The following is a 16,814-nucleotide window of genomic DNA, read 5'->3' on the forward strand; positions in this document are numbered from 1 at the left end:
AAGGCTGTCTATTCGATTTATAATTGAAATGGTTACTACGTTCAACGTTTTATTTTTCATAAGGGTTTTGATTTTTGAAATTCCAAAGCATACTATGATCAATAAATCAGCATAAGTAATTTTTCTGCACATTTTCATAAATGACAACTGAAACATTATTCAGTTGGACATTGCGTACCGTTCCTTCTTTTAAATTGCTGTTTGAATACAGTGTTATTACCAATGAAAGAGTAATTTAACAGAATTGCATTCACTTTATCGTATGTTTGTTTTTAAATTTCAATTTCCATTTCTGGCCAATTTTTACATCGTTTTACACTGATTTTATGTAAGAAATAAACCGATTTTTCAAAATCGCATCGAATGATATTACAACTGTCATTGTAGAACACTGACTACTACATAGCATATAATTTTAAATAGCACATAAAAAATATGGAGAGTATTCACCCAAAAATTGCATAAACTGAATCGAATTTTTAACACGAAAAAATACCATTCAAAATGAACCAAAACAGTGAAAAATATGATTACTTCTCTAAAAATTTGAAGACTCACCAAATGACTACCGAAATGTATGTTGGCTTTTTAGTTTTCAAATATGATATTGTTGCTGTTTAATTTTTTTTTCTGGATGATGATGAAATAGAATTATTTTTAGAGTTTTTTTTGTCTTTTGATTTATTTTAGTTTTCCAGTGAGAATGTTTTCTAGTGTGTTGAGAAGACGGTCTGTTCGGTTTATGATTGAACTGGCTACTGCATTCAACGTTTTATTTTTCTGAAGGGTTTCGGTTTTTGAAATTCCAAAGCATACTATGATCAATCAAGCAGCATAAATAATTTTTCTACACATTTTCATGAATGACAACTGACACATTATTCAGTTAGACATTGCGTAACGTTGCTTCCTTGAAATCGCTGTTTAATTGTAGTTGTATTACCAAAAAATGAGTGATTTAACAAAATTGCATTCACTTTATCGTATTTGCTCTCAATTTCCATTTCGGACTAATTTCTTAATCGCTCTCAACTGATTTTATGCAAGAAATGAACCGATTTTTCGAAATCGCATCGAATGATATTACAACTGTCACTGCGAAATAGTTACTACTATGTGGCATAGATTTTTGAATAGCACAATAAAAATATGGAGAGTTTTGCACTCAAACAGACTGAATCGAATGTTGAGCCCGACAAAAATACCATGGAAAACGAAGCAAAACAGTGAAAAATTGTCACGAAATATGTTTATTTTACGTTCAATTTCGAAATTCAGCCTAAGAATCCCGAGATGTATTTGACACCGTTGCTTGAATAAAAATGCTAGAAAAAAATTGTGAAAACAAGGTCGTTAAGCGTTTTATAGAAGATAAATCCTGTCTTTTCTTTTAATTTGACTCTTTATTGCAACATTGAATGATAAACATTATCAGCTAAATGCAGGATCGATCCAGGTGATATTCAGTATTGTACAACAATCAGCACAAAGGCTACCGCAACTGAAAGCAATATTGCAGGAGTGGTGGTCGCAGCACCATTACAGCCACCTTTTCTACAAGTGCTGCATTGTACAAGACTACGATTTGTTCTCTTAGTGTCACAGAAACTTTCTGGCGCGCACCTTCTTTGGATTGCCTTTACACCATCGACAGCTGAACGGGCATACAAAAATGAAACGAGACGAGAATAGTTTATTTTCGATTAGGTAGGTATTATAATCAAAATGTAAACGAAATTTTTTACTCGGAAGTGTGAGTTAATGCAACTGATGTATTTTTCAGTGGCTTGTACAGAATATACAGAAATAATAATTCAATTTGCAATAATAAAGAATTGACCAAAACTTGCAATAGCTTACAATATGTGGCCGTTGCACAAACAGGATTATGTTTATCGCACTCCACGAGACGTAACGCAGGTGCATTAATTTTATCAAAAGGATTATCACACCATTTTTCCTCACGAAACAAAACGTTGTCACAATGCCAACAGTTGAGGGAATAAACTGAAAAAACGAAAAACGATTCGAAAATTTCGACTCATCCAAAGATTTTTCTTTACTTCTAAGAACAAGCGACGTTTAATCAATTAAAAAACGTGATTTTCTCACATACCCGATTGGATCGTTAAAACACAGATAACTGCAACCACAGCGACAGCTAGAGATCCCGTTAAGTTCATTTTGATTGATCGAGTGCCTGGTTGCCTTTTGGTTTTCAAACCTAATATTTTTGCTTTGAAATCTTTGTTTGTCGTTTGGATGACGACGAAAAAGAATTATTTTTAATGTTTTGTTCTTTAATCTTTTGGGTTTTCCAAAGAGAATCTTTTTTAGTCTATTTAGAAGACTGTCTTTTCGACTTATGATTGAATGGACTACTGCGTTCAACGTTTTATTTTTCTGAAGGGTTTTGATTTTTGAAATTCCAAATCATACTATGATCAATGCAGCAGCATAAGTAACTTTTCTACACATTTGCGTAAATAACAACTGACACATCAGTTAGACATTGCGTAATGTTCCTCCCGTCTGAACCACTGTTTAATTATAGTCTAATTAGTAATTACCAAAAATTTAGCAATCAAAAGAGTTTCATTATTTTTGTCATATTTTCGCAATAAAACTTGAATCTTTATTTCAGGGCAATTTCTACATCGTTCTATATCGAAGCAAAGTACAGCAAAAAGAATTCGTTTATTATAAAATACGATTTTTCAAAATCGCGATTACCACTATAGTATGGTGGCTATTACGTAGCATGCATTTCTAAATAGCACATAAATAAGGAGTGTATTCATGCAAAAGTCGCATAAATAAATTGGCTGAATGGATTGGTTGTATGCAAAAGAGGTAATGAAAAAAACAAATAGCAACCGGAAAAAAATTCCATAAAACCAGATTACATCACTGACAATTTGGAAACGCATTTCAAACATTCCGAAACGTATTAAAATACCGTTGCGTGCAGCATCGGCAAATAAAAATCCTATCGGAAAATAAATTGAAAAACAAAGCCGTTTCATATGACAGCCGGCAAATTGAAATGTGAGCATGTGTAAAGCAATTTTTCGGTGGTGAATATTTTGCTCTCATTCACAAAATAAAATGGGACAAGAAGAAAAAAACAGCAACAACAAAACTCCGCTTAATTGTAACTATATTCAATTGATTATTTGTTGGTGTGGTTTTTGGTTTAGAGTTTGAAAAAAAAAAATACTTGTGGATTGTTACATCAAACCGCATCAGAGCATGACATGATGTCAATATAGATGAATCATATTTCAAAATTTCGCATGAATGAAATATTCGAGAGCGACCGAACGACCGAGAGAACGAGTGACTGAGAAGTAAATCGACCCCATGCTGGCCCGACAAACGATCAATGCTGCGTTTTGTCATTTGTTGAATTGAAAAACGAACTCTCAACATAATTATCTGTTATATGTGCCTTACTGCAGTGCCAATGCTAGCAATTTCTCTTCATATATTTTCGTTGGAATTAGAGATAGAAGGAGCCGACGAGAGAGAGAGAGAGGAGAGAGGAGAGAGGAGATGAGAGAAAGAAAGAGCCCCGGTTTTGGGATAGAGTGTATGTCGACGCTAGCAAACATCATAATTTCCTTTTCGCTTATTGCTCAGCACAGTTTGCCGGCTCGAGTTCATATCCAACAATGCCACTACTGCACAATGGATATACTCTATATTCGCATCGATTCACAAAAACACACGCCTCAAATAAACAAAACTATACAAACCCGGGTGTGTCTTTTCTTCTCATTCTCTTCATCCACTCCGCATTTCTCTTTTTCTTTGTCGCTCTCTCTCACTCTCTCTCCACACGGCTCACTCGTACTCCCGCTTCCCATCGAAAATTGTAAATAATTTGATTGATGTGTTTATGCACTTTCGGATTTTTGGTACGTTTGCATCAATGCCCGAATCGAAAGAAAAAGAAACCATTTTAATTTATGTGCTCGTATCCGCGCACAACACACGGAGTGTCAAGGGGTGCTGCAATACAGATCGTAATTCGATTGTAAATACAATTCGGGTCGTTGTTGACGAGCGTCAAAATAAAGGGATTCAGCAAATGCCGGGCGCAAGACGAGAGAAGAAACAAAACAATAAGAGCAACTTTATATAGACAAACATAACACTCACTCTGATTCATAATAGTCATGTTTGTATGCGCATCTCATTCACGTATTATATATCGAGTGACTGGCTTCGAATTACTCTAGTTTCAAGCAAACAAACACACAACTGGGTACTGCGTTTGTTGTTGTAGTCGATTTTTTTATCATTTCAATTTTCATGCTTCTGCCGGCTTATGCGAGATTGTTGCCTATTGAAAGGGAAGACTTTGGCAGCATTAGTCGTGAAATGTATTGTTATTTTCATACATTTTTTTTTCTTTATTTCTTTACGCTATAAATCGTTGACTTCTGCATTTGCTCCTTTCGATTTCCTTTGCTGCAAAAGTTTACGACTTTTCACTATTCATCATAGTTTTCGGTTTCGATTTTTAGTACATTTTGAAAGAAGAAGTTTATTTGACGGCTTCATTTTTTCTCTCGCTCAGTCGTTGTGCCTCATCGCGCCACATTTTATACCCGCTTATTCGATTTGTTTTCCACCATCATCGATGAGTCACATGCACATTACCCACATACTAAACGCCGGCATTGTTAATGGCTTTGATATAAATTGCTTTTTGGATATTCTTATGGGTTGCTCAATTTACGGCCGATTAAAATGTTAGGCCACACGCTTGACTTGAGTGCATCATAATCATCATCATCGTCGCCGTCGTCGTTGTTGTTGTTGTCGTTTGTTCGTTGAAGCGATGGGTTTCTGTTGCATATTGCGGTTTTGAATTATTTATTCTTTTGGGTGCGTTTATGACAACTTTCAATCGAATGACTAAAGACGCGGAAACAATTCATATAACAAAAAACGTCCCTTGCCATTTTTGCGTGTGCGTTTGTGCTCGCATTAGAATTTTCGTTCAGTTCATATGGAATAACTTGATTTCCCATAATCGCTTTGTCAATCTCATTACAAACGAGTTTATGGCTTTGCTTTGAATCTCCTTTTTGGAATAATCGACCTTTTCGTATCATCATCAAGTTGTTTTTTTTTAAGAAAAAAAATCACATAATACGGAAACCACAGAACGCGATAGGCAAAAAAGTCTTTATGGCTTTTGCACAGCCAGTAATTTAATTTTCATAATCGTTTTATGGCTATGTGTATGTGGATCTCGTCTGTCAACAGCAAAAAATCGGATGTGTTTCAGTTCCTTCGACCGAATTTCGATAACGCGCAGAAGAGCGGAAGAGCGAGTTAGAGAGAGAACAAAAGAGCGTACGAGAGAGAGAAAGAGATCATTTCCAATATGTCCAATATGTTGTTACCTATGTCTTGCTAAATATGATCAACGAAGAGATAATGGTGCCAGGCAAAAGGGATGCGGTCCTAAATTTAAATGAACTCAAATGGACCCATCTTCAGTTAATTTTACATTTCAAATAAATATATTAATATGGATCGAGTGTGTGTAACAAGGAGGGGAGTTGGGGAATAAACAGAATTTGTTGCAATGCAGATGAACCTTGACCTTCGAATAATCGATTTTAAGATTTTCCTGAAATTTTCGCGTACATTCGATATTTTGCACCGGGCGAGTGTACAACCATCACCACCATTTGGATGGCTTCTGCCTGTGCGACTCTCTCTCTCTCTCTCTCTCTCTCTCTCTCTCTCTATTATTGTTTGTTCAATGACCAAGCGGATGGAAAGTTTGTTTAAGGCAATTTGGGTACTGTGTATTTCTCTTTTTTTCTTTCCCACTCTCTGTCTCTGTCTCTCGCACTTTCCGTGTGTCGTTTTCGGGTGTTGTGCAAAAAGTGCACTCGCTAATGCTGGCATTATATTTTCGAAACTATTTTCGCTGCCATACAGCGTGCGGCGAAGAGAAATGGAAAATAGCAAAAAGTAAACACACTCCAAGCATAATAATTTATAGGCACTTCATAGTAAGAGGTATAGCATGCCGCCACACGACACTATTTCTCACATAGGGATTGTTGCTAGGCTACTGAACGTTGCTGAGTGTCGCTCTCCTTCTCTCTCTTTTATTTTCCACTTCAAAAAGTTACTGTGGCAAAGTGAGGAGAGAGAGAGAGAGAGAGAGAGAGAGAGAAAGAGAGAAAGAGAGAAAGAGAAATCGTTTTTATTTCTCAACTATTCTTCATTGATTTTATCGAAAGCGTTTTATAAAAATGCGACGGATTATACTTGAAAAGACGAAGACAAAAATTTATCAAAACGAACCAAATTATGACGGCGAATAATAACGGAAATAATTCAATGGCTGCTCGAGTCAATGCGTCATCTTTTTCGATGCTGTGTGTTTCAATCGAAATTTTGCGAATGGAACAACTCACCAAACTATCGAATATTTTGCATATACAATCCCATATTGCTGAAAACTTTGCGAGTGGAGCTTTCGTTTATTTGCTGTATCGAATTTTCATGCTGATTTACCATTGTGCAAAGAGATTAAAATTATTATTCGAGATCAAAACAGCACCGAAATTGCATAATCTGAAAAACGGTACAACGAGAAATACCCATTGTGTTTCAGCGCTGCAACGTTTGACAGTCGATTGATTGTATGCCATACATCTAAATCAAATTGCGAGATTCCACTTTGTGCAGTAGCAGTGGAGGTAGTTTCGTTTATTAGAATCGAGAAACAGAGCAAATGCATTTGTCCCAGCCAGGTATAATCGTATTAATCGCATTTCATTTATGTGGAGCTAGGTTTGCTGTGTGTTTCGTATGAAAATAAATGAATGAATTCGATCAATGTCGGCAATATCGTAAAGTGTTTCACTGAAAATGCCCATCAAAATTGTGGTCGAAATGATTGTATTCACGATATGTTCGGAACGGCATATGGAAGAAAATTAAAAACTTTCAATTTTTTCGTGTACACCCCGTACTTGATTTGTTCGTGTGTTGGTGACTGTTTGCGTGTGGTAAGATGATTTGGTTTACCTTTCGACAATTGATTTATCACATTCATCCTATCGAAACGCTTGGTTCGATGAAAGACTGCTGGAGATCGGATGTTTGAAAGTGCCGTGGGCCACGTAAAGCCTATGATTTTCACTGAAATAATCACTTGTCTCGACGGTAATGTAATTTTCACTTTAAAATTCTTTGGTTTCGCGCAAACCAACCAAAACGCGCGTGCAAACACACACACACACACGAATCCAAGGGCTCAGCTCCATCAAAATACATGTAGCTGCATTTTTGCTCCGGCGAAAATGTTGCACGAATTCGACATTACCAACATGCTGTTGACGCCGCCAGCCCTCTGAGCTACAGATCAAATCGGCAAACCACGCTAAATAAAACCATTTAAATTTCGTTTATGATTGGGAAATGAGAAACAACCATTTGATAGTAACATATTTGCACAACCTTTTGCCGTAGTTCCTGTTCCGAGGGCGGAAGCGAACTTTACGGTTATTGGATGACAACAAATTAAATTAACAATTCGATGACGGATTCGAAAATGCTCCATTCTCAAAATCGCGTCACTTCGTTTTATTATGTACCTCGAGAGAGAGAGAGAGAGTGAGAGAGAGCGTTAAAAAAATAGTCACTCCTGTTTTCTGGCAAACTCTTTACGTTTGGAAATTGATAATAATAACAGGTAAATGTCAACAATGTTGCTCTAAGAGTTAAAATAACTTTTACGTTTAATGGTGGCATTTAATTTCGAATTCGATCGCACATTCTGCCAAATACTTTTTTATTTGTATGAAATCGATAAAAAAAAATTCGAGGCAAAAATGTTCAATCCAACAATGAATATCCAGTTATTGTCGTTGCTGTTTTTTTTTCGGGCGGTTCAGACTTTTTTTGTAAAAACCTTTATATTTTGCGGCAAAAGTTATTTTATTCCCCAGTTCGGATTGAATGCAAATGAGAAAAAAAAACCGTCGATGTAATACGAAACAATATTCAGATTCAAACCAATAATTACTGCTGTTCGCCACTCTTACTGGCATTCCGGCACTGTCGCTTGAAATTAACGATAAATGATGGCGTCGATGAGATGGAAATAGCAATTTCATATGGAATTAAATGAATTGAAAAAAAAATGGAATGCAATCTCAAACGATTTTATTTTTCAAGCTGATAAGGGAAATGTGAGAAAAAAATGCGATTTTCTTTATGTGCAGCTCAAATAGTGAAATCTATTTTTGATCTCATCGATAAACTATATATGTTATATCAAATTATGAGTTGAACAATCTATCCGTCCATATGTAATTATCGATTAAAAAAGTGGAATGAAAATGATCGAAAAATTGCAACCACCCGAAAAAACGGTTCTGAGGAAGAAACAAATGGGAAAAAAATCGTCCTGTTTTTCACTCGATGTCTACCTTTTTGTTTGCAAACTTGCAACAATAACAACAAAACTGTGATGTCAATGTTTCATTAGTCGAAAGAGATTGTACGAAGTTGAGTAATAACTTGTCGCTGGAAAATTTGTATTTGATATTTGATAAAATGGAACTGAATTTCAGCTGCTACTGTCGGTAGCTACAATTTCATAATGGTTTATTTGGACGATGAAAAACATGACAGTCTGCAGGCAAAAAGCGTGTCTCTTTTTTTTCGGTGACAAGCTAGAGAAGCACAAAAAAAACACATTCGCAACATCAAACAGTGCGAGGACGACACAAAGACAGAGATAGTATTTTCTCTTGTTGATATCTAAAACTTATCCGTTCCGTGTTTATCTCTTCCTCTCGCTCTCGCCGTATTTTATCATTTGTACCACGTATGTACAGACAGTAAATGGAATCTGTACACACGATTTTCTGCCAAAGGTAATTCGCTTTTTCGTCGGCGATTTTGTCATTTGCAAAATGCCAAAATCGAGAAACCGCAAAATAGGTGTAAAAGGATAAGTATTCGAACGTACGAAGCTGTAAATAACAATAAAAAAAGAACGAAATATTCTCATTTTTACTCGATAATTACGTTGTACGATAAAGTCATGAATGGATAATAATCCAAGTCGTGTTGTAAAATTAGAAACTGAAGAGAAAAAACAACAACAACTCTTGTTCATATACAATTTAGGAAGCCCAAGTGGTTGTATTGTAGCCCCGCTCCCGCGTCCATCGCATCCATTAACACGAAGATGCAATTTAAATATCGATTTGGCTTTCGGCTCAACACGACAACGGCCATTAAACAAATAACGAAAATTTTACACTTGTTCATTCATTATTCATTGAGTTGAAATCCTTTATTTGTTGAAAATTATTATATATTGAAATGGACTGTAGCCAAAACTAATCCGAGAACCGCCTACTGTAAACACCATGTCGAAATTCTCAAACGACATCAAATAGCCCAATTATGTTGTCGTCGTGTGTGTGTGTGTGTGTGTTTTGTACACACGATGCCCATCTCTTTTGTACAGCAGCACAGTGTATCTGTATACGCACGCATACATACTCACTCTCTCTCTCTCTCCCCCATCCTCAAACTCATATTAATATAGTAATTGGCCCCTAAAATTTCAGTCATAAGTCATTTCAAGTATGGCAATATGCACTTCAGATTGTCGCACTCTCCACGCTTGTTCGTTCAAATTACAACATATACTACAATCTACACTTGGTTCATTCACACCCTCTGCACAAATCCAATTTATTTACATAATTGCCAATATTTTCAATCAGTTTGTACTCCTTTTTTATCTGTTGTGCGTATGCATTTCTTATTCAAATTCAACCAAGTTGCTCACCATGCTCATCTTGAAAATAGTCTAGTGTTGGACAAAACGCATTAATACACAATCAAATACTCACCCATGGAAGCGGCTAAGGACTGTTCGCAATTTTCGCCAGCGAACCGATTGAACGAAAAAAAAAACTCACTGTTATGATATTAATATAAAATTCATAATGAAATTGTGCGTCTGTTATCTACGCCTATGCAGAAAAAGTAATGAATCGAAATCGCATTTGGATAATCGAGCGAGTTGTGTGTATGTACGTTAAGTGGTCGGCAGCATCGTTGGGAAAATTGAAATGTAGAAATATGAGCGTCAATCTAGTAAATGGCATTTATTATACCACTGCTGAATCATGTTTTGCGTACGGATGCTCCTCAATGCACAGCACTCCATACACAACGACCAAAATGTAAAGTCAATGCAATAATAATAACAACATCAACATATATTCGTGTCATGCACTGCTTTTTTCCCCTGTGCTATTATTGCTACTGTTGTTGCTGTTGTTGTGACCATGTGAAAAAGATATCGAATTCAAAAGTCCGACCAAATCGCCTCTGGCCAAGAATGGTTTTAATAATTCCATTTATTTTTGGAAATGAGGAAAATAATCAACATAATTGAAGTCACCAAAGGGAGGTCCGAATTATACACGCTATCATATTCGATTCATTCGAATGTTAATGCTTTTTTACTCGGTTCGTTTTTTTTACGTTTCTCTCTCTCTCTCTCTCTCTCTCTCTCTCTCTCTCTCTCTCTTTCTCTCTGTCTTTTACACAGGGAAACAACGGTCAAATTTCCTAATCAAATTTATTGCAAACCAGTTATCATTGGTCTTAGGGACAAACATCGTTTGTTTATTCGCAAATACAAACAACTTAAAAGCGAAAAGATTTTATGTAAACACATTTATGACAAATACATGCAATGAATTGAATATTTCAAACACTATTCCGGCCAATGGGGAATGTGTATGCAGTTTTTCAAATGAAAGCTTGGAATCCATGGGATTAGTGCAAAATATCACATTGAATAATACCCCAGAGCAAATATTAATAAAAATAATATCTGCTTTTTGTTGCCGCACCGTTGCTGTCGTCGTTGTCGTCGTTCATGTAAATGTTTCACTAAAAAATCAATTCGTTTCACAGAAGCCACGGTAGCAACGCGAATATATTTGGGTGGATAGTAGTTTCGTGTGAATCACCGTTCCAAATAAGTGAAAGTCATTCAAATTTGATGAAACAATATTGGAACTTACTTATTTGTATTTGGGTTTCAAATTGTGTGGAACTTTGTTTCGACCTTCAAGGCATATTGTGAAAGGTATTTTCATGAGTGCATGCATGCAAATGGAGCCGCCATAGTGGATGATGAGGGGTGGGAAAGCTTCGCAATGGCATTTGATAGGTTTAGTTTGATGTGAACGAATCCCTTGAGGATTCATTTTAAATAACAGATTTTTACTCCCTTGAGAATGGGAAAACTCAATTGGAGCACAAAAATATAGATAAAAACGTCATGAAATATCGTATTATTGATTCGAATGAAAAGCCATGATTTAAAAGAGTTGTAATGGAAAGAAAGGTGAAGAGAGGAACAGAGAGTCGTATTTTGAAGATCGAAAAGTCTCAGTTGTTTCAAACTCTATCTGCAAGACTCTGCAGTGCAGACACTAAAAAATCAATTACACCCAAAGGAATACTCTACGCTTCTTTTGGTCCAGACTTATTCCAAGTACAAATGTGTGTAAAAAATAAAGCCAGTTTGTTGAACTATTGTACATCGAACAAAGAAAAAGCTTCTATCACATTCATTTCTTGTACCGAAAGCAAACACAATATATGCATTTCACGAAATTAGTTCATGGAGCGTTTTCAATTGGGTTTCTTTCCATACTTTTGACCAAGTTCTACAAACTTTTTCTTTTGGATTTGCTTTGGCGTGAAAAATGAATTTATTTGAACAAAAATAATAAAGACAATGGCGTCACGTCAGTGAATTTACTGTCTGCTCAGCGGTTGTCATTTGCACTGATTGTACCATTCTCTAAACGATCTTCATTGGTCAGTTGCGCTAAAAATGGCTCTGGACCTAAGATTCTTTTGTCAAAAGTCTTTTCACTCTATTTTCCGTTTTCAAACTGGAGCTGATGTTTGAATCATAATTATGACATTTCATTGGCAGTGGCAGTGGCAGTGGCAGTGTTATCGCTGTTCATGATACAAATATTTGGAAAAAATTCCTATTAGGAGAGAGTTTTTTCTTCAGTTTTTGACTTTTATTCCGTTTTGCATTGGAAATTTGAGTTGCAATATTTGGCTTATAAGCTACAGCGAAGTGGAAAACAACGAATAAACAATGTCGCGACAGGAGATACTTTTATTGTCATTTAATTCACGTCGAATACTAGTTGAAATGAAATTGCGTTTTTTGTCATGCGTGAAAATTGTCGCCCGCTTTTTTATTAAATTTATATTCGAAATAACTGAATAATTACCAGAATAAATTTGTAGAAAAAAAAACTAATTTCAAACGATTTCCATGTACTAAAAGTGTTGAACTTGACTTCGGATTGGTTCTATACTAAATTTGACAGCACGTTTGCGCGTTTAGTACACAGATGTGAAACGTCAAACGTATTGTATACAATCCAAATGATCCATTTACACCCAGAATGTTTCTGGAACATATAGACTGGAAAAATCCTCGATTTTCGCGATGGAATCTCAGCAAACTCGGCAAATTGAACCAGGCCCAGCTTGACGCTTTCTTTGAAGACGATGTAAGTAATTTCATTTTCCCCTTTTTCAACATTACAATTCAAAAGATTCATGAAAATTGCAGGCCACTGATTTTCCCGACTTCACCGAAACCGAATTGAGATACCTCTGTGAAAAGGTTCCGTGTCACATCGAGCTGTTCCACTCGAATGTGTGCCATGGCGTGAAGAAGAGTTGGCCAAAGCGACAATTCGGCCGAGCCACATTCGACGATTTGGCACCATGGCAAAAACGTCGTTTGTACCAGAAAATGGAAAGAAACGCCGTGTATTTGTACAATAAATATGTTGATGAGGATCGTTTGAAGAAACGACGAATCAATCGTTCAAATCGTGCCTTGGCCCCATATTATGAAGAAAGATACCTGAAAAATTGCTTCAATCGCATTAAAGCACTTGGTGATGCTGAGTATGACCGAATGAATATGAGCGATTCAGACGCCTCATTGATAACGGTGATTAACACACAAGATTACGAAAGTGGTTCTCCGTTGAGAAGAGGTCGAATACGTGCAAAACCTGGTCCAAAGAGTTCAAAATCTGTAAAGAGCTCGAAGCCTGGTCCAAAGAGTTCAAAACCCAGTTCACGGCATTCGAAATCCAGTTCACAACGTTCGAGATCACGTACATCAGTGCACAGCGATTCCGGTCCAGAAATTGAAATGGATAGTCAAATTATCTATGAACATTCGTCTGAAGACGATGATGCGGATGAATATTTGTCGGCCAATGAAGAGGAACCCAGCCAAGGCAAGAGATCAAATCGAAACGGGCCATCGTCTGTAGCAAGTCCAAATAATATCAAATCTGAGGGATCGTCACCATTTCTTACACCGAACAAAGAAATGGAAGATGTTGCCCCGATCTCAACGCCAAATATTAAACAACTGCGTCAGCTACGATCCAATTTATTCCGAGTTGAATCCGAAAATAATGTTGAACGTGATCACAGCGTTGCAATGGTAATTGAAATCGAAAGCGAACCGATCGTTGAATTTGCACTGCCAAATCCGATCCGTGCGGCAAGAAAATCTGGCAACACCGGCATCGCCGGAGGAAATTCAATTGAAAATGTTGATAGTGGTTCGGATGATTCGTCGTCCGTTGACGAACTGCCATTAGTCATTGATGAACGGTTCAACGATTTGCTGTCCGAAAGTTCTGCCACCTCATCGATTCAAATTAGCAACGATGATATTGAATCACTGCGTTTGGCATCCTCACTACAAATGGATCCGAGTGATTTTATGATGATCAACTCACACGATCTATCCATACTGCATGACATAAATATCAACGAGAATTTGGAAATCATCTCAAGTCCCAGCCTGACGAGCAGCTATTCACTTCGACACAAAACAAACAGGTCGAACAACAGTTACTCATTGCGTCATCGAAAAAATACCACACATACCTAAAAAAATGTTTGGCAAGAATTGTGAATATTAAAGATTCAATTTGTTAGGTAATCTAATGTTCGCTTGAGAGCCAATTTAGAATCAAAATTAAATGCCAAAAAATTTGTTTTGTTTTTGCTTTTGAAAACATTGCATCGCAATAAGTGTAGGGTAAACAGACGCGTGCAATATTCATATCACTTGAGTGATACGCCAACATCCATGTCGAAACGTTCTTTTTTTGCACACGTAAAGCGTCAGCATTTTTTTTATCAGTGAAAATGATTCAAAACACGAGACGTAAGCGTTGATATCGAACTGAATCGATGAGCTGCGTATTTTTGTCACATCATGCAGAAGTGAACTAAACTAGTTTTACTAAATGACATCCCGGGATATACATACCATTTAATTGTTTCAACCCAAAACAGCAAACGACTGAAATTGTATTTTTTAAATTGTAATATATCAAAATGAGAAAAAGAAAACTTGAAATATGTGTGGGTTTTTTTATTTCAATTTTATTGATTTCATAAAATTTTGAGTGAAAAATCGAATGTATGTTGCTTCGTACAAATGTTTCAGCATTTTCATATGATTTTTTTTCTTCTTCAATCCAGTTTAGTGTTCAACATAATGAATGCGGTTTTGAAAATTCGCATACAAAACAAACATCGAAATTATTTGAAAATTTTTCCTTGATTGAATTTGCGGCCTCCCTTATCGGTACCGGTCCATGAGAAGTAGTTTTCAACCATTTTCTTTGTTTCTTCCGATTTTGCATCGAGTTTCTTCCATTCATAGCAATCGTAATCGATTTGCCAGTCTGGTGACAAGGTGAACGCTAAATCTTGGCCACGCCACACCCAAATACCGGAGATTGTGCTGTTGTTGTCTTCACCGAATAGACACACCGATGCGAACGAATGTTTGCGCATTTTGTCGAGACGTTGGAACATACCGGTGATCAAATTGCAGCTCATGAAAACTTTAGCCAATTCGTCGTTGTATTTGTATTCACCGAACCAAATTGAATTGTTTTCAGCATCAAATTTGTCCCAGAAGTACTTGATGGAAACAGCCTCATCTTCGTTTGAGTAGCAACGTTTGAAGTCATCGTAGTTGAACAATGACTTAGGCAAGGTTTCGAATGGATCTGTAAGAATGGAATATGATACGGTGTGAAAAAGGGTGAACATTTTTCAGAGAATTCCTTGTAATTGTTCAAAGTATTCAACATTCATTTTCGATTGGTACTGACCTTTTTGTTTTGGTTCAGCTGCGAGAGCGAGTTCAGTTGCGTCTGGCTCTTCAGCGGCTTCCTTTTCTTTTTTCGGGGCTGGTGCGGCAGCTGGTTTTTTTTCCTTCTTGGGTTGTTGTTCCTTTTGTGGTTTAGCTGCACCGCTACCTAATTTAGCTTGGAATTCGGCGTATTTCTTTGGGTCGAATTCGATGGCCTTTTCAGCGATTTGGTAATTCTTTACTACTTTCGATACTTGTGGTTGATTCAAAATGGTCTTGAACCAACGTGTAAGATTACCGTATTCATTACGTGCGGATGGCTCCAAAACGTATTGATACAAGTTCAACAAGTTGCTGAACACAACGATATCGGCCAATGAGATGCGTTCGCCAACCAAGAACGTGTTGTTGAGCAAATGCTGGTTCAACACGCTGAGAGCCTTTTTTGAGTCTTCTTTTGCGCGTTCGACATTGTTTTTATTGTATTGCATGATGCCCAACAATGGGAAGACCCAAGCTGATGAGTATGGTAGAATTTCGCTTTCAGCAAAGCTGAGCCATTGGACGACTTGAGCACGTTCCAAATCAGTTTTTCCACGCAACTGATCGTTGGCAACGTAGTAAGCGATAGCATTGCTTTCGGTCAAGTATTTGCCGTCATTTGTTTCGTAGGCTGGAACCTAATAACATCAAATCGCAAAGAAAAATTTCGTTTTGATTAAACACAATGACGCGATCATACACAACATGATGCAAGAATAGAAGTAAATGTTGCAAAAAAATGAAAATGTAAATTCCCCTTAAATGTTTCAATACTATGGTTAAATGTGAGTACAAAACAGACAAAAAGAATTCAAATTGATCTATCTCCATAAACAACAAAACAATCAGTTGGAAAATTCTAAGTAGTTTTGAATTCAACGGAGAAAAAAATGGTTGAAAAAGCATCATTGCCGGCGATTGTTAGGTATACACATCACGTTATATATATACTCGTATATATATAGAGTGATTGGATGCTAACGCATTGCACATTCAACAGAATGTGTAACGTCATCAAATAACCTGAACAAAAATCACCGCAACGAAATAATGATCAACGAAATAAATAGGTGAATGCAATTTACCTGTCCATATGGGAACTTTTTCAAAAAAGCCTCGGCTTTATTTGTTACGCCAAATTCAAAATCTGATGCAACATTAACCTTAACGCCGGAGAATTCGGCCGCAATCAGTGCTTTGTATGCACGGAAATTTTCCGGGTACGTGTACAAGGTCTAAAACACAAAAAATGCACAAACCATTAATAAAATCCAATTGAGTCATCGTCAAATGAGCGAATTGTGTGAAAATATCCAGAAAATATTTCACGATTTTCGTGATGATTGACGATTTTTTGTTGGCGAAAATACTTACTCCTGCCATTCTTAACGTTTGTTCTACGTGAAAAGACGGAGATGTCAGTTGCGAAAGTACTAGTCAACACAACCAAAATCGAATTGTCATCATATACTCTCGTCGTAGCACATAAGCAGTACTAGATCGGCGA

At 36.7% G+C, this 16,814-nt stretch overlaps 2 protein-coding genes across 2 annotated transcripts; one reads left to right on the top strand and one right to left on the bottom strand.

Annotated features, from left to right (window-relative positions):
* Positions 1-12,463: 12,463 nt before the first annotated feature.
* On the top strand, positions 12,464-14,518 carry LOC129578853 (uncharacterized). The gene is made up of 2 exons (XM_055468053.1): positions 12,464-12,629; positions 12,692-14,518. The coding sequence occupies exons 1-2, from the start codon at positions 12,522-12,524 to the stop codon at positions 14,042-14,044; spliced, it is 1,461 nt and encodes a 486-aa protein (XP_055324028.1). The 5' UTR covers positions 12,464-12,521; the 3' UTR covers positions 14,045-14,518.
* Positions 14,519-14,522: 4 nt separating this feature from the next.
* Positions 14,523-16,805, bottom strand: LOC129578854 (elongation factor 1-gamma). Its single transcript, XM_055468054.1, has 4 exons — positions 16,682-16,805; positions 16,393-16,542; positions 15,285-15,945; positions 14,523-15,179 (listed from the first exon to the last, which is right to left on the bottom strand). The coding sequence occupies exons 1-4, from the start codon at positions 16,688-16,690 to the stop codon at positions 14,704-14,706; spliced, it is 1,296 nt and encodes a 431-aa protein (XP_055324029.1). The 5' UTR covers positions 16,691-16,805; the 3' UTR covers positions 14,523-14,703.
* Between the last annotated feature and the right edge of the window lie 9 nt (positions 16,806-16,814).

The sequence above is a fragment of the Sitodiplosis mosellana genome, unplaced genomic scaffold, assembly GCF_009176505.1.
Source record: "Sitodiplosis mosellana isolate CC-2019 unplaced genomic scaffold, AAFC_SMos_1.0 Smas_scaffold_6226, whole genome shotgun sequence".
NCBI lineage: Eukaryota > Metazoa > Arthropoda > Insecta > Diptera > Cecidomyiidae > Sitodiplosis > Sitodiplosis mosellana.